This window comes from Brassica rapa, chromosome A08 (genome assembly GCF_000309985.2).
Source record: "Brassica rapa cultivar Chiifu-401-42 chromosome A08, CAAS_Brap_v3.01, whole genome shotgun sequence".
Lineage (NCBI taxonomy): Eukaryota > Viridiplantae > Streptophyta > Magnoliopsida > Brassicales > Brassicaceae > Brassica > Brassica rapa.
Genome location: NC_024802.2, coordinates 11,479,410 through 11,495,230, shown reverse-complemented (window position 1 = coordinate 11,495,230; position 15,821 = coordinate 11,479,410). Strand labels below are relative to the sequence as shown.

Below are 15,821 nucleotides of genomic sequence, written 5' to 3'. Positions count from 1 at the left end.
AACATATCAATTGGCTTGATTTAAAATTTTGGATACGAAATCAATAATTATTTTAAGTATTTTTAGTGATTTGAGTATACTTTAACTATTTCAGATATTTACTTTTGACTATCTATATATATTTTCAAGTATTTAAACCAATTTAAAAGTATCATTTTTGATGTTTTATATACGTTAAATCTAAAAATAATTAATATATATAAGTATATAAATCTATTTTTAGATAAATTCGGATACCCAAATACTTCGGTTCGGATCAGATTCGGTTCTCTAAATAACAAAATTTTGAATAATTAGAATATTTAATCAATTTATGTTTGGGTTTGGTACTATATCTTTGGATCGGTATCGGTTATGTTCCTCGGATTCATTTTTTCAAATCCTAATAATTACATGAAAAACAAATATCAACATATTTTTCAAAATATACACCCGCGCGCCTGCGCGGGTCAAAATCTAGTTAGTTATTACAACCTAACGGGTGAAACCAGTTACCGATTATCGGGTTTGCATTGTTGACATGCTTGGCCAGGCAGGGAAGCTAAGAGAAGCTCATGAGTTCATCAAAGGGATCGGAGAATCACAGAAAGCAGGTGTATGGGGGTACTTTGCTAAGTGCTTGTAACTATCATGGAGACACAAAGTTGAAGAAAGAAGTTGCATACGTTTTGTTTGAAATGAAACCGCCAGTGCATCTAACTACATCTCATTGTCAACTACATAAGTTGGTTTAAGAGGTTTGGAAGGAGCTCCCTGGTTAGTATTATTGACATTAGTGTTGGATGGTGTTTTTTGAAATTTTAACTATGTGAGTGAATACTTTAGGCTGTGGTGAGAAGCAGTAAGAACAATAGGCAGAGTACCTTCCTTGCAAAATCCAAAGTAAATATCATTACAACAGAAAACAAACAACTCAGAAAGTACAAAAGCCAATAAAGGTTAAGAAAATTTAGGAACTACTATTACTCAGTTAATGAAAAACCTGAGAAGCAAAACTGATGAACAAATAATCAAAAGCTTGAGAAGAGAAACAGGCAAGGAACACAGAGCATCCCCAACTCATAGATCAAATATCATTACAATGTTTTTATCCAGACCATGCCTCTTATGTTCTGTGAATCCACAAAGGAAATCAACGAGACACAAACAAACATTTCAGAAATTGGCTCTCCATAAAATGCTGTGTGATTGTTAAGACAAAGATTGGATTTTAGAGATTAAGAACCTCATGATAGACGTCTTAATCATCCAAGTAATAGTACGAGCCAGCAGACTTTTGCTCCCTGTCTTTAGTCGACTCTAATTTGTTGATCCTTGGTCTGAAATTGGTGGGATCTCTTCTGAATGTGATGTTCAGATGCTGCAGACATAAATGTAAAATCATTAGCACCAAACATAAAGTTCCTTTTTTCTTGTCCCCACAGTGCAGCTAAGAGATGAATATGAGACTTACAGATAGAAACAAATTCATTCCACTGAGCAGTGATTGAGGACAGTTTGCAATACAGTCAATGGATGGTTGTCCTTCATAGACAATGACTCGATCTGCGAGATATGTTGCCATTATAAAGTCATGCTCGACTATAAATGCAGTTTTCTTTGCGTGGAGAATGAACCGCTTAATGACTTTAGAAGCCACAATACGTTGCTCTGAATCCAGATACGCACTCGGCTCATCGATCAGGTAGATATCCGCAGGCTGTAGAAATTCAATTCCAAGTTTGTGTATGCATGAGATCACTGAGACCAAGACAAAACTGCTATGTTAACAAAATGCTGACCTTTCCGAGGCACAGAGCTAATGCAACCCTTTGCAACTCTCCTCCAGAGAGATTGACAACTTCTTGATCCATCAACTGCTCAATCTGAAGTGGTTTCATCACGTCCGACACGAATTGAGGATGCATGTAAGAATCTCGAATCTTTTGGTGTAGCAAGTGTCTAACTGAATTCTGAAACTTGGGGCTGATCTTCTGAGGCTTGTAAGAAACATTGAACTCTGGTATCTCTATGTCTGATTCTTCTGTTTCGTCAGGTTTCAACAAACCCGCCTGCAGAAATTACCAAGTTTAGAAGTCTAGCACTTACAGACAATTAACCAAGAAGAGAGGATATAACGGAGCAAGAGAATACCAGCATTCGGATAAAGGTTGTCTTCCCTGTACCATTCTCCCCAAGCATTACAATAATCTGAGAGTCGGTGAATTCACCTTCCGTCACTTTCAACCTAAAGTTTCCTTGAGTTTTGGTCATCGTAGGGTATTTGTACCTAGCGTACGACTGTATTTCTTCAGCACTTTCTTGTGGAGTCTCAGCAACCTTCCAACAAAATAAGAACCCATTAAGGACATTATGTTGGTTACCATTAAGAACAATCAAAAAAGTTTACCTTGAAGGTCAGCGATTCATCTCTAAAACGTAAATTTTCAGTGGGGACAAACCCAGCCAAGAAAATGTTGATCCCTTCTCTGACAGAGAAAGGGAGAGTCACGACACCATAGGCTCCTGGTTTCCCATACAGACAGCAAATGAAATCCGACAAGTAGTCCAGAACACTGAGATCATGCTCCACCACAATGACGTAGCTAAAAGCAAAACATTGTCAGCATCTTATTCTAAGACAATCAGGAGATGAAAATATCAAACCTGTTAGGCCTCAGGAGAGAACGAACAACTTGAGCAGCTTTAAGTCTTTGCTTAACATCAAGGTAACTAGACGGCTCATCAAACATGTAAATCTCGGCGTTTTGTATGGCAACAACAGCGATGGCAAACCTCTGCAGCTCACCACCAGACAAATTCTCAACAGCACGATCAATGACCTGGTTCAGCTCCAGATCAGCACAGAGCTCTGCCTTCTTGTCTCTCTCGTCCTTCTGGTCAAGGACCTCTCCAACATTGCCTCGAACAGCCTTTGGGATGTGGTCCACATACTGAGGCTTTATAATGGCCTGTCATGGACACGGAGTCACATCTTGTGTCATTAAAAAACACACCTTGTGTCATCAAATGAACACATAGGCACCCTCAGGAAACAACTTTTAAGGTCAATTAACACTATTATACCTTCAGATTATCTTCTAGAATACGGGTGAAGTAGTTTTGAAGTTCTGACCCACGGAAGTGAGTCAAGATTTCTTGCCAGTCTGGAGGATTCTGCAAAATAAGGAAAATACATAATAAGAAAAATCAACAAGTCAAGAGATGCAATCTTCAGATAAAACTCAGGAAAGACTATTACAGTGAAACGGCCTAAGTTTGGTTTGAGCTTCCCTGCCAAAATTTTCAGAGCGGTTGATTTTCCAATACCATTGGTGCCAACCAACCCTAGGACTTGCCCTGGCCTTGGAACTGGCAGCCTGGAAATAAAGACAGAGATTACATTGTCATCACACTAGCAGAAGAATCAATTTTCTAAAAAGAAACTGGAGTAGATAAGCAAACCTGTGCAACTTGAAAGTGTTGGCCCCATAGCGATGGGTCGTATCTTTCTCCAAGTCTCTGGGAAGATTGATAATCTGAATAGCTTCAAATGGGCATTTCTGCAAAGACAACAGAAAGTATTTAGTTTCCCAGGTTTGGTTATTTGGTATGCAGAGATAGCATGTATGCAGACAAGATACCTTGACACAAATACCGCAACCGATGCACAACTCCTCAGAGATAAAAGCAAGCTTGGAACCAACAGTCACCTCAATACAAAGTTTTCCTGTGATGTACATTGGTTAAATTTATTAAGAAAGGCACTGAAATATTTAGAATGATATAACAAAAACAACAAGACAGTAAAGTCTTCACTAATTGGAATGCAGTTACGAGGCATATGCAATGAGTAACGACAAACAACCAATTCAATTTTTGGAGTAAGAGAAAGAAGCACCTGTCTTGACGACAGGACAGCTCTTCTTGCACTCTTGGCGACATTTCTTAGGCTTGCAACGGTCCGAACTCACAATTGCAATACGTGTCAATCGATCTGCCATCTCTCAGAAAATGTCTACATAACAAATAAACTCCATAGTTTAACTGCCTAACAAAGATTCAACATATTGTCTACAGAATCGGATAACAGAACAATATTGGTTTTAATGGGACAACTTGCGGAAACTACTATTGTGGCATCAAAATGAAGACTAATCGCTTAAGAACAAGCACCAAATGAATCTACAACTACAGAGAAGCACCAACAATGATTTGGTTACTCACTAAGACACTCCAAATTATTCATTACCGAAAGTGTAGAAACTACATTCCAAATTCACCTAATCTGCTACAAACGTAGACAAGAGTGATAGAAAAGGGACAAATCTGATTTTTTTTTAAATTGAAATTACAGATATTTTAAAAGAAAGGTTGGCACTTTTGATACAGTCCCATATGTAAAACATATCTGCGGATAAATCGAGAATCAAACATCGAACACCCCTCAAAACCTATCCAGGTGACGCTATCGAAAATCATCTGAACATGAAATGAAACTATCCAACTACGACAAAAAAAAAAGAAGAAGGATAATTCGAGATTAGAACCTGAGATGATCGATAAACCAGTGGAGAGCACACGCGCCTGAGAGTTACGCTTTGCCCAATTGACCCAAAGAAAAGCGAGGTAAGGGTTTTCAGAATTAATCCCCACAGGTTTGACCCGATTCGCTTTTCACTGGGCTTGGGTTGGTCAAGTTATACTATTTATCTATCTAAATTTTATACTACTATTTAATATTTTGTGATTATTTGTATTTTGCTACTTATATATTTAAACTAATCGGTTTCTTCGGTTTGATCGGTTTATACACTGAACCACATGTACTGCAATTTCTTAAAAATAACATTCATTTGGTTTATTCAATATTATCAAATCGATTCGGTTTTTGATTCGGTTTTAACCGATTTGACACTTCTAATAAATTATGATAATTAGTAGATTATATTAGAAAATCCTAAAAATAAAAATCATTTTAATTTTTATTATTTCTAAATTCTATTGTAAATATTATACTATATACGTTTAATGTATGTTATAATTTATAAATGATTAGGTCTCTTTAAAAAAGGTTAAATCAAGAATACAAAATACGTTTGGTGCTGAAATGGAAGAATCTGTTCCAAGAACTAAGCAGCTCAAGTAGAAGTTTTTTTTTTGTTATTCCACAGATCAATAAATGTTGTGCAAGAAAAGCTTAGTAGAAAGCTTAGTAGAACCCTAACAAGGAACAAGTTAGCATGTTGTCAAGTTTTCCTTGCATCCTATTTCATTTTGGTTATAGTTTGATCTCTTACAACGTACATATTGTTAGGTTGAGGTTGCCCTTGGTGACAGAAAAGAAAATGTCAAATTGGAACTTGGAAGGTGGAGATTCTAGTATGAAACAGCTACCTCCATGGATTAGAATGAATCTGACTTGAGGAACAAAAGGGAGAGATGAGACAGGAGTGGAAGCAAAGACTGATGATGTCTCAAAAGGAGCAGTAAAACTTTCTGATGACAAGCAAGACACAGCCGTTGGAAATGACTATAATAATCAATGCTTAGAAGGGGCTCCTGGTACAGGTCCGGTTTGAGTTTACTATTACATCAGTTTCAATTGGCTACCTAGTCGTTCTTATTACATTAATTTAGTTAGAAGGGACTTAAACAGAGCGTTTTAATCTTTCTCAAAAATACAGAAAAGGAGAGTTTTCTTTGAATATGCAGATCTTCTACAAGAAGACACTTGTTAAGACATGCTTATATTTAAAGACTTTGGACTTCATAGAATCATAGGACGACCAAAACTTTAGAAAAAGGCCAAGTAAAAAGTTCAACACAATATCAGTATCTACAGTAGGCATATAATATAATTTGAAAACTTCATCAACATCAAGTCATCAAACATTAAAAGAGTTGGAATAAAAAAAAGAACCAAACAAACACAAAATGTCAATTATAAAACCAAATTATAGATAAGTTTCAGGGCATCTGCTATTAAGAGATTGAAGAAACCTCTTCTGCAGATACCATAAGGTTTACATTATACTACCACTCTCCATTTATTTCCTCTGAACCAGTAATCTCTAAACCGATATAGTTAATATATAATGTGTTTGGAGGGGATTATTAGAAAACATCGGTCAGGTAAATGAGACTACTGGAGGAGAGAATGAAAGGGTGGTTTCTTTAGATTACTTCCACTTCTTGAATTTGCCTCCTCCTCCTCCAAACATACCATGTTTCCCGTGCTTTCCATGCTTGAACTTGCCTCCATGCTTGCCTCCATGCTTTCCGTGCTTGAATTTACCATGACCATGACCATGACCACCATACCCATGAGAGGCATGGCCAACGTGGCCAAATCCTCCGTGGCCTGCATGGCCGTAAGGGTTGTGTGATGCATGACCAACGTGGTGTGCTCCATAGGCTGCTGCCGCTGCACCAGCTGCACCAGCGATCATACCTCCGAGTCCACCACTAGAGTGTCCTGATGAAACAAAACAAAATAAAGGTTGTTACAAGCTATGGTTCCTGATACCATCCAAACGTAACAGGTCGATGATCTAGCAAACTACAAGGACAACCCTTTGCAGTAGCCTATTCAAACATCAACATTTTATAAACCATCTCACCAATTATTAAGCCTTCAAAACTTGACACAGCATTTGAAAAGCGTGATACAAACAATAAAGGAGAGCACTTCAACAGGGATACTGTTTTTTTTTTTCTTACCTGAGTGGTGAGGAGCAGGATAGCCTGCAGGAGGATAGCCACCGTGACCCGGAGCAGGAGGATAACCTCCAGGCCCAGGAGGGTAAGCACCGGGTGGGTAAGCACCAGGTGGATAGCCTCCAGCTGGAGGATACCCTTGTTGAGGAGGGTATCCAGCGGGTGGGTAACCTCCAGGAGCGGGTGGGTAATGATGTCCACCTCCTGGAAACCCATGAAACCCTTTGTCTTGCTCGTCATGATGCTTGTCTTTACCTCCTCCCATTTTCTTTTTAAACTCAGATTATAATAACCTACAAAGAGTTTGAAACCCATCAGGATCAAAGATCATGTAACTTTGGTTCTCTATGGATCACATGTTATCTTGTTATGAACGATATAGATCTAAATACAAAAAGCAGAGATCATTTCAACGACGAAGAAACTCGATTCGATCATACATAAACGAAAAAAATAAAGTATGTCATACGATTCGATTGAGCATTTTAAAATACGAAGGATCATGTATAAAGAGTACGATTGATTGAGAAATATTTACCGAAAGGAATTGAGAAGATTGTTTCGGAACGAATTGGAACAGAAGAAAGATGATCGGTTATGTCCGTATATATGGATGGATTAGGTGAGCCTACGTCTGCGTTAAAGTGTTAATTATTTTAACGCGTTACCATTTTTGAACAAGTGTATTTCTTCTATATAGTATTTTTATTGTCTTCTTAGTCCCTAATCACAAAATTGAAACACTTTAGTCTTCAGATTCAGTCGTGTCTAAACTCAGAGTCCATAAGATATTATTCAATAGAATCATTTGATCAGGTATGAGTGTTGTGATGCGTAGAAAGATCTTTATTGTTTGGTTTATTTTGGGTTAATTGTGGCTGTAATTGGGTGTTAAATTAACTTTCAAAAGTAAACGGGCTAAAATGAGAATATGTAAAACTAAAAGGAGAAGTGTGATAAATTAATATGTCTACGTCGTGGCAACGCGCAATTGACACGGAGTCCTACGAACATGCTTAAGGAAAGGAAAATATCTTTTCCTGTGATATAGTTTTATTAAAGTGGCGAAAAAGTCTTTATCCTTTAATTTGACAGACGTCCAAATATATTGGTGGAGAATAAATAAAATGAAGAAAATACCAAACAGAATCTGGTCCTCCACTAATCAGAATTATCTTCTACTTTATATATCTTGTTTATTTAACAGATTTGGTTATTCTCCATTTAAAATTGATGATGTAGGATTAAATTTGTATTCTTTTAATAATTTGCAACGCCCAAAAACATTGGTGGTGCATAAAATTGAAGTCATTGCCACGAGAATCGTTGACAAAAAAGAGTATGCCAATAGAATCTGGTCCTCCACTATCAGAATTATCCACTCACTTATAACTCAGCTAGTCAGAGGTAAGTTCAAAGAATCAAACTTCAAATGCATTTAATTTGTCTCCATGTAATGTGTTTGTGGTTATATATGTTACTAATGGTGTAACGTTTCTTTATGCAATGTATGCTCATCTCTCGCAAACAGGCTCAAACAATCCAAAACATGGTATATGGTTTCATGCTCTGCATGGTCACGTTCTCCCACAGTGAATGTATGACTCTTCCCGTCCACCTGAATCACACTTTCACCTGGATACTTCTTCACATTCCTGACTTTCATCATCGATCTAATCCTAGCAAAGCCATCCCACATACCAGCAGCTGCATATATATTCGCCATTTCTACATACGGCGCAGCCGTTTCCGGTTCCAAGTTAAAAAGACACTCAGCCGCTTGCTCGGCCACCTTTACGTTACGGTGGATCTTTGAAGCACTAAGCAGTGCACCCCATATGCCTGCATCGGGTTTACACGACATGCTACGGATGAGTTCGAATGCTTCTTCGAGCTTTCCCTTTCTTCCAAGAAGATCCACCATACAAGAGTAATGCTCTAATCCAGGATCGATGTTGTATACTTCTTTCATGGTGAGGAAACACTCCCAACCTTTCTCTAGAGAGCCAGAATGAGCACAAGCTTGGAGAACGGCTAGGAACGTAATGTGGTTTGGTTTATAATCCAAATCTATCATCTTGGTGAAAAGCTCTAAAGCTTCGTGGAAGACTCCGTTCAATGCATATCCAGCTATCATTGTGGTCCATGTGACGACAGTTTTTTCAGACATGTTATGGAAGATGTCTCGAGCTTCGGTTACACTTCCACATTTTGAGTACATATCAATAAGAGCATTGCAGACCATGACGTTGTCTCTCTTGAACCCGTAAGTATCTGCTCTAGCATCTACCCATCTTCCAATCTCTAGCGAACCGAATCTTCCACAACCTGAAATGAGGGAGAGTAAAGTAACTAGATCTGGACTCACTCCTGTTTTGTTCATGGCATGAAACAAGGCCAAAGCTTCATCCATGTCGCCTTTCTCGGCATACCCACTTATCATCACAGTCCAAGAAACACATGTTCTGGAAGACATGACGTCAAACAAAAGCCTCGATGAGTTGATATCTCCTGATTTCGAATACATAGAAATTAAGGTATTGATCACTTCTGTATCGTGATCTGTACCAATGCGGATTGCCTGAGAATGAATCAATCTTCCTTGTATTAGTGTCTCCGGGCTCTGACACGATGCTGCTAAATTAATAAATGTGCTCAAATCCGGTTTAAATTCTTCACGCAGCATCAACCGGTAAAGACCAAAGGCATCAAACGCTTCACCAAAAACAGCACACGCCTTGAACATTGAGTTCCAAGACACGACAGTTCTGTCACTTCTGTCAATACCTTCGAACACTAACTTTGCTGACTCCAAATCATTACATTTGGCGTAACTAGAAACCCAAGTATTGGCAACTGTAACTTGCACGTCTACACCTAAACGTATCCCAAACCCATGCACAGACTTCAAAAGATTCAAGCTTTTCTCAAACGAAGCGGATTGAATCAAGGCCATGACGGTCACTGAATCAGGCGAGATCTCGCCGAGTCTCATCTCACGAAACAGAGAAAACGTCTTTTCCGTATGACCAGATTGACAAAAACCAGAGAGCATCGCGTTCCAAGTGGTGGTGTCTCTCTCAGGCATTACGTCGAACACTTTGCATGCATAATCTAAACGATTACATTTTACAAACATATCAACCGTCGCGGTTCCAACGAACACGTCGGACCAAAACGTAGACTTTATGACATGGGTATGAACCATCTTGGAGTACGCGATGTCAGCGAGCTTAGCGCAAGCTTTGGCCACAAATGGGAAGGTCAAGTTGTTGGGTTCGAACCCTTCGCGCTTCATTTCTCGGAATAGGAGAAGTGATTCCGCCGGATCATTTCGATTGACTGCTTCTCGTATCTGAACATTCCAAGCGATAACAGAGGATAATCCGAAACGATTCAACCGGCGGTGAATCAAGGACATGGACTTTCTCTCTACTCTCCGGCTCACTCAAACGCCGTCGTATTGAGTCGCTTCACTGCGATATACACTCGTGTATTCACGTGCAGGATTCAGTTTATTCGGTTTTGGTTAATGCCACTGAGTTGAACAAAACAATATCCAGGTTCCGTCGGATTACTCGGTCTATGATACTATCGGTTTATATATTGGTTTCTATGGTTAATTTGGTAAAAACAAAAGTGTTTGGTTCATTTGATTGTAATTTTACCGAACTGAATCGTGCTGAATCGATCCGTTTCTGTTTTTACCGAACTGAACAAAAATACAAAACTGATCGAATTTTTAAAAGTAATTGTCAATCGGTTCTTAGCTTCAACTGGAAATCAAACCAATAACCAGAAATTTCGGTTTGGTCGGTTGGGTTGCAGCCTTTTTTTTTTTTTTTTTTTTGAGCAACTTGGGTTGCAGCCTAATTCCCAGCTCTTGGCTAATTGTTTTAATAATAGACACACGCGCTTGACACGTGACAAGCTTTAATACTTGGACAGTCAACGAAGATTTATTTCGTCTTGTCTTCATCTGTAAAAAGACAAAGAGAGAGTGGCCGAGTTAATCGGAGAGAGATGACGGCGGCGATGAAACTGGACGGAGGCGGATCGGTGGCGGAGAGAGACGCCCGGATGGCTCATTGTGCGATGGCGTTTGTTCAACTCTTTAACGGAGGATACCATGTGATTACAAAAGTAGCACTAAACGTTGGAGTAAACCAGCTAGTCTTCTGCGTATGCCGTGATCTTATTGCTCTCTCTATCCTCGCTCCTCTCGCTTTCTTCCGCGAAAGGTTTCATCTTTTCTCTTCCTCATTAGTTAGTCTCCCAAAGTTTTGTACTTGTGAGTATGGGTATATATGGATCTGTGTTGTTGACTTAAGCTGATTCTGGGCCTGGGAGGGGTTTGTTTGTAATGGAAATATTTGTTTGCTATTACCAGACAAGTGAGAGTTTTGTTCTGTTTACCGTCCGTTGTTAGTAGATAAGCTTTGGATACATTGCGAGTTTTATAGATCACTGATCGTTGCAGTTTTTTATTTTTTTGTTGTTGATCATGCTCTAACGCTGTTTAGTAGATTTGTTGGAATCTTTTTGATAACTACATTTGAATCTAGGATCTGGTTTCTCAATCTAACGCTAGTCTAGTTTTGTAGTACTTTTGTATATTTCCCCTAAAAATCAAAAAGAGTGGGAGGTTGTATTGTAACTAGTCAAATTTATGCTAGTTCACTCTCAAGCTTTGAATGTTTAATAAATGAACAGTGTTTCTTCTTTTGTGTCTGTAGAAATATCAGAACTCCCATGAATAGAAGCCTTCTTTCGTCATTCTTCTTTCTGGGCTTAGCGGGGTAAGAGATCATCTCTCACCGGTCCTAATATCTTGTGATCATGTTTATGTCAGACTAAACATATTTCTAATGCAACCTCTGCGTTATCCTCAATTCTATAGAGTATTTGGCAACCAATTGTTGTTTCTCATCGGTCTAACATACACAAATCCTACGTATGCTGCTGCCATTCAACCATCAATCCCCGTCTTTACATTTCTCTTCGCTGTAATGATGGGGTGAGTATGTTTTTTTCACTCTTACAAGTGCTTTGGCTCTTTTTAATGTCTCCTACTTTGTATGCAGTACAGAAAGAGTGAATATGTTGAGAATCGAAGGTCAAGCTAAGGTCGGAGGTACACTTGTGTGTGTTATGGGTGCCATATCTATGGTTCTATTTCGAGGTCCGGCCTTGGTAGGAGATAAAGATGCAGACTTTGCAATGAACCATGAAATCAACGCTAAAGGTCAACCTGAGCCTACTGGGTGGATAGTCTCTGTCTTTATCGGTCTTGGGTTTGAGCAATGGCACATCGGTGTTTTGTGCTTGATTGGTAACTGCATGTGTATGGCTGCGTTTCTTGCCATTCAGGTGATTGTTTCAGTTTCTTTGGTTAAGTTTTTGACAAACTCTGTGCATGTGTCTTTTAATGTGGAAACTCTACAGGCGCCTGTTTTGAAGAAGTATCCGGCAAATCTTTCAGTGACTGCATTATCATACTTCTTCGGTACATTACTAATGGTCACAACAGCTTTCTTTATGGTAAAGGAGCCATTAGATTGGAGGCTTACACAATCTGAAGTTCTTGCAGTTATCTATGCTGTAAGCTGCACCAATATTTTTTTCTTTTTCTTTTGATCTTCTCCTCTTGTGATCACAACTCATTTGGTTTATCTTCTTTTTAGGGAGTTATCGCATCAGCACTGAACTATGGACTCTTGACTTGGTCCAACAAGATCATTGGTCCTGCCTTGGTTGCTCTCTACAATCCTCTCCAACCTGCTGCATCAGCTTTCCTGTCCAGAATCTTTCTCGGTAGCCCTATTTATCTCGGAAGGTGAGACGCGTCTCTGGAATCTTCACTTCCAAGATTGATGTTTTAGCTTTTCAACATCTTCTTGATTCACATTGTTTTCACTTTCCAAGATTTTCTAACTCGGTTGCTTTTACTCTGCGCAGCATTGTGGGTGGATTCTTCATCATCTTAGGACTCTATATGGTCACTTGGGCATCATTCAGAGAGCGAAAAACAGCAGTTTCCGAGATTGGGATGGTGTCTCATGGTGCAAGAACCTCGGAGCCTCTGATATATAATGGAACAGTTAGCAGAATAGGACAGTTGTTATCTGGGTTACCCAGTTCCTCTGTGAAATCTACAGACTAAAAAGAATCCATGTAAAGTTAAGAATCAGAGAGCAGAACCCATTTCACATAAGCTTTTAACTTTCTGTTACTTTCATATGTTACTAATATTTTTTTTTCTTACTAATATATTCCTTTAAGAATTAATCACAGATTCACTTTTTACTCCAATGCCAATATCTTTTATTCTCTGATAGTGAACTAAGTCACACCTAGACCAAGAAAGTAATTAACTCTTGTTGATTTTAGGTCTAACCATATTAATTTAGGTATGAAAATGATATTTTATAACTTATAAAAGCTTCTATGTCAAGTAAACAGACTAGACTATATAATATCTGCTTAAAGTTATAACTTATAAAAGCTTCTATGTCAAGTAACTTATAAAATACAATATTCAGGTAAGGGGGATCATATATAAAGTTGGAATTAGCAATTTGACAAAAGTTGTGGTTATCTATACTATTATTTGCGAAGTAAATTTTTGGAATCGAGCTCTCACGTTAAAAGTTATAGCGGTTAATATCGTTTATACCCTTAATGAATAAAATCTATAAATTAATTAAAACATAAAAACGAATTTAAAATTATTTGGTTAGATAAGTTATTATTAATAATAAACAAAACTTATCCAAAATTTGAAAGATATATTTTAAAATAAAAGATAATTCATATATATTTTGTGTTGTTATCCGAAAACATATTCATAAATCTTCTATCTTTTACTATATTATATTAAAATAAATATAAATTCATGTATATCGTTTTATGTATATATAAATGTTTTGAGGATTATTTTACATAATAATAAATATTATTAAAATGAAAAACTTTAGAGTATATAGAAAATTTAATATTAAATTAATTATTAAATATTTAAAAAGCATGAAAATAATGTATTCAATTTTTTTTTGAATTGATAATATATCTATTTATACTATTATTTGCGAAGTAAATTTTTGGAATCGAGCTCTCACGTTAAAAGTTATAGCGGTTAATATCGTTTATACCCTTAATGAATAAAATCTATAAATTAATTAAAACATAAAAATGAATTTAAAATTATTTGGTTAGATAAGTTATTATTAATAATAAACAAAACTTATCCAAAATCTGAAAGATATATTTTAAAATAAAAGATAATTCATATATATTTTGTATTGTTATCCGAAAACATATTCATAAATCTTCTATCTTTTACTATATTATATTAAAATAAATATAAATTCATGTATATAGTTTTATGTATATATAAATGTTTTGAAGATTATTTTACATAATAAAAGATATTATTAAAATGAAAAACTTTAGCGTATATAGAAAATTTAATATTAAATTAATTATTAAATATTTAAAAAGCATGAAAATAACGTATTCAATTTTTTTTGAATTGATAATATATCTATCTATACTATTATTTGCGAAGTAAATTTTTGGAATCGAGCTCTCACGTTAAAAGTTATAGCGGTTAATATCGTTTATACCCTTAATGAATAAAATCTATAAATTAATTAAAACATAAAAACGAATTTAAAATTATTTGGTTAGATAAGTTATTATTAATAATAAACAAAACTTATCCAAAATCTGAAAAATATATTTTAAAATAAAAGATAATTCATATATATTTTGTGTTGTTATCCGAAAACATATTCATAAATCTTCTATCTTTTACTATATTATATAAAAATAAATATAAATTCATGTATATAGTTTTATGTATATATAAATGTTTTGAGGATTATTTTACATAATAATAGATATTATTAAAATGAAAAACTTTAGCGTATATATAAAATTTCATATTAAATTAATTATTAAATATTTAAAAAGCATGAAAATAACGTATTCAATTTTTTTTGAATTGATAATATATTTCTTTACAAAATTTTTGTAAAATTATTAAGACCGCATGTGCGGGCAAAACCCCTAGTTCAATAAGTACATCTCAATTCTGTTATTTTATACTAATTTAACGAACCTCGTATGAGTTTTTCAATTTTAGACTTAATGAAACCTCTTATATTAAAACTATACAATTTCAATTCATACTGATATCAACACAGCATTAGCATTTTAACGAACAATTATATCAATGAATTTGTAGATTAACGAAAAGTATAGAAGATCTTAGTTTGTCGCTCGCTGAATATCGCACATGCTCAAGTTGTTGGAGAATACACTTGTTGGTACGGTTTTATCACTTACAACACCCTCTCACTTCCTCTCTTCACGAGAGCAAAAGTTTACCTGTTTCAGTTGATATGTAATTCTTTCTATATCATGTACTTAATATGATTACTAACTTAACCCCCAGTTGAACTATCTATCACTCTCCTTTTTACCCTTTTTGTATTTCTGCAACTTCTTTCTTATATAGAACCAGACCAAGTTTAGCAGCTAGAAAGAGAATAATCTATCTTGGATTGCGTTTCAGCCTTGTAATTGCTCATTTTTCTACTCTCTGATTCTGCCATCATATCTAAAGGAAGACATAAACAGAATATGTTATGTTTGGACTTCATTTCATCCAGATTCGGGGCTAAAAGCGTCTTGTTTTGCCTTTCCTATAAAAATATTCAACTTCAACAAAGTTCTTGTGTTAGATTGCAGAGCCCAAAATCCTATGGGGACCATTGTGGGTGGTTAGCATGTAGATTGATAGAGCAATCAATCATAGTAACTATCACCTAAGAGCATCTCCAAAAGAAACTCTATAACTCTAAATATAGAGTTTTTTGCTCTCCAAAAAGGAACTTCAAAACTTCAAATTTGAAGTTTTGAAGAGTGAAACTTCAAATATAGAGTTTCACTTTTCAAAACTTCAAATTTGAAGTTTCATCTTTTTATTTGCATTTTGGTCCTTACAATTATACATCATATTTATAATTCTTAAATATTTTTTTTGTTTATTTGTTTTAATCCTTAAAACTTTTATATCTCATAAATATTTCAAATTTGTTATATAAACTTAAGTTTTA

The 15,821-nt window shown here is 36.0% G+C and overlaps 4 protein-coding genes and 1 long non-coding RNA gene across 10 annotated transcripts; 2 read left to right on the top strand and 3 right to left on the bottom strand.

Moving 5' to 3' along the window:
* Positions 1-842: 842 nt before the first annotated feature.
* Positions 843-4,779, bottom strand: LOC103834115 (ABC transporter E family member 2). 2 transcript variants are annotated; one of them, XM_018653821.2, is made up of 13 exons: positions 4,530-4,779; positions 3,881-3,997; positions 3,624-3,709; positions 3,445-3,542; positions 3,242-3,359; positions 3,067-3,156; positions 2,647-2,951; positions 2,390-2,585; positions 2,134-2,319; positions 1,782-2,051; positions 1,454-1,699; positions 1,226-1,360; positions 843-1,112 (listed from the first exon to the last, which is right to left on the bottom strand). In XM_018653821.2, the coding sequence occupies exons 2-12, from the start codon at positions 3,981-3,983 to the stop codon at positions 1,241-1,243; spliced, it is 1,818 nt and encodes a 605-aa protein (XP_018509337.2). In that variant the 5' UTR covers positions 3,984-3,997; positions 4,530-4,779; the 3' UTR covers positions 843-1,112; positions 1,226-1,240. The 2 variants fall into 2 exon arrangements, with proteins under 2 accessions (XP_018509337.2, XP_033132656.1); XM_033276765.1 differs by having other exon boundaries at positions 843-1,360; positions 3,881-4,000; positions 4,525-4,641.
* LOC117127220 lies at positions 4,207-6,113 on the top strand. Its single transcript, XR_004450066.1, has 2 exons — positions 4,207-4,608; positions 5,297-6,113. It is a non-coding gene; the product is annotated as an uncharacterized LOC117127220 (long non-coding RNA).
* On the bottom strand, positions 5,825-7,367 carry LOC103834114 (glycine-rich protein A3). The gene is made up of 3 exons (XM_009110172.3): positions 7,238-7,367; positions 6,703-6,992; positions 5,825-6,457 (listed from the first exon to the last, which is right to left on the bottom strand). The coding sequence occupies exons 2-3, from the start codon at positions 6,962-6,964 to the stop codon at positions 6,162-6,164; spliced, it is 558 nt and encodes a 185-aa protein (XP_009108420.2). The 5' UTR covers positions 6,965-6,992; positions 7,238-7,367; the 3' UTR covers positions 5,825-6,161.
* Positions 7,368-7,764: 397 nt separating this feature from the next.
* On the bottom strand, positions 7,765-10,176 carry LOC103834112 (pentatricopeptide repeat-containing protein At4g19191, mitochondrial). Its single transcript, XM_009110171.3, has one exon. The coding sequence runs from the start codon at positions 10,118-10,120 to the stop codon at positions 8,180-8,182; it is 1,941 nt and encodes a 646-aa protein (XP_009108419.1). The 5' UTR covers positions 10,121-10,176; the 3' UTR covers positions 7,765-8,179.
* A 488-nt stretch (positions 10,177-10,664) lies between these two features.
* On the top strand, positions 10,665-12,987 carry LOC103834111 (WAT1-related protein At4g19185). 5 transcript variants are annotated; one of them, XM_009110170.3, is made up of 7 exons: positions 10,723-10,940; positions 11,436-11,498; positions 11,600-11,716; positions 11,784-12,069; positions 12,145-12,300; positions 12,384-12,535; positions 12,658-12,862. In XM_009110170.3, the coding sequence occupies exons 1-7, from the start codon at positions 10,723-10,725 to the stop codon at positions 12,860-12,862; spliced, it is 1,197 nt and encodes a 398-aa protein (XP_009108418.1). The 5 variants fall into 5 exon arrangements, with proteins under 5 accessions (XP_033132657.1, XP_033132660.1, XP_033132658.1 ...); XM_033276766.1 differs by having other exon boundaries at positions 10,665-10,940; positions 11,784-12,300; positions 12,658-12,987; XM_033276769.1 differs by lacking the exons at positions 11,436-11,498; positions 11,600-11,716 and having other exon boundaries at positions 10,665-10,940; positions 12,658-12,987.
* Positions 12,988-15,821: the final 2,834 nt, after the last annotated feature.

What these genes read in the sequence shown, in the direction of transcription:
- LOC103834115 (XM_018653821.2), bottom strand. Translation starts at nt 3,983, where the DNA reads ATGGCAGATCGATTGACACGTATTGCAATTGTGAGTTCGGACCGTTGC. An exon ending in AACACTTTCAAGTTGCACAG is followed by an intron (nt 3,360 to 3,444) that starts GTTTGCTTATCT and finishes CTTTATTTCCAG; the next exon opens with GCTGCCAGTTCCAAGGCCAG. An exon ending in ATGAATCGCTGACCTTCAAG is followed by an intron (nt 2,320 to 2,389) that starts GTAAACTTTTTT and finishes TTTTGTTGGAAG; the next exon opens with GTTGCTGAGACTCCACAAGA.
- LOC103834114 (XM_009110172.3), bottom strand. Translation starts at nt 6,964, where the DNA reads ATGGGAGGAGGTAAAGACAAGCATCATGACGAGCAAGACAAAGGGTTT. An exon ending in TCCTGCTCCTCACCACTCAG is followed by an intron (nt 6,458 to 6,702) that starts GTAAGAAAAAAA and finishes TTGTTTCATCAG; the next exon opens with GACACTCTAGTGGTGGACTC.
- LOC103834112 (XM_009110171.3), bottom strand. Translation starts at nt 10,120, where the DNA reads ATGTCCTTGATTCACCGCCGGTTGAATCGTTTCGGATTATCCTCTGTT.
- LOC103834111 (XM_033276766.1), top strand. Translation starts at nt 10,723, where the DNA reads ATGACGGCGGCGATGAAACTGGACGGAGGCGGATCGGTGGCGGAGAGA. An exon ending in CTCGCTTTCTTCCGCGAAAG is followed by an intron (nt 10,941 to 11,435) that starts GTTTCATCTTTT and finishes TTGTGTCTGTAG; the next exon opens with AAATATCAGAACTCCCATGA. An exon ending in TTCTTTCTGGGCTTAGCGGG is followed by an intron (nt 11,499 to 11,599) that starts GTAAGAGATCAT and finishes TCAATTCTATAG; the next exon opens with AGTATTTGGCAACCAATTGT.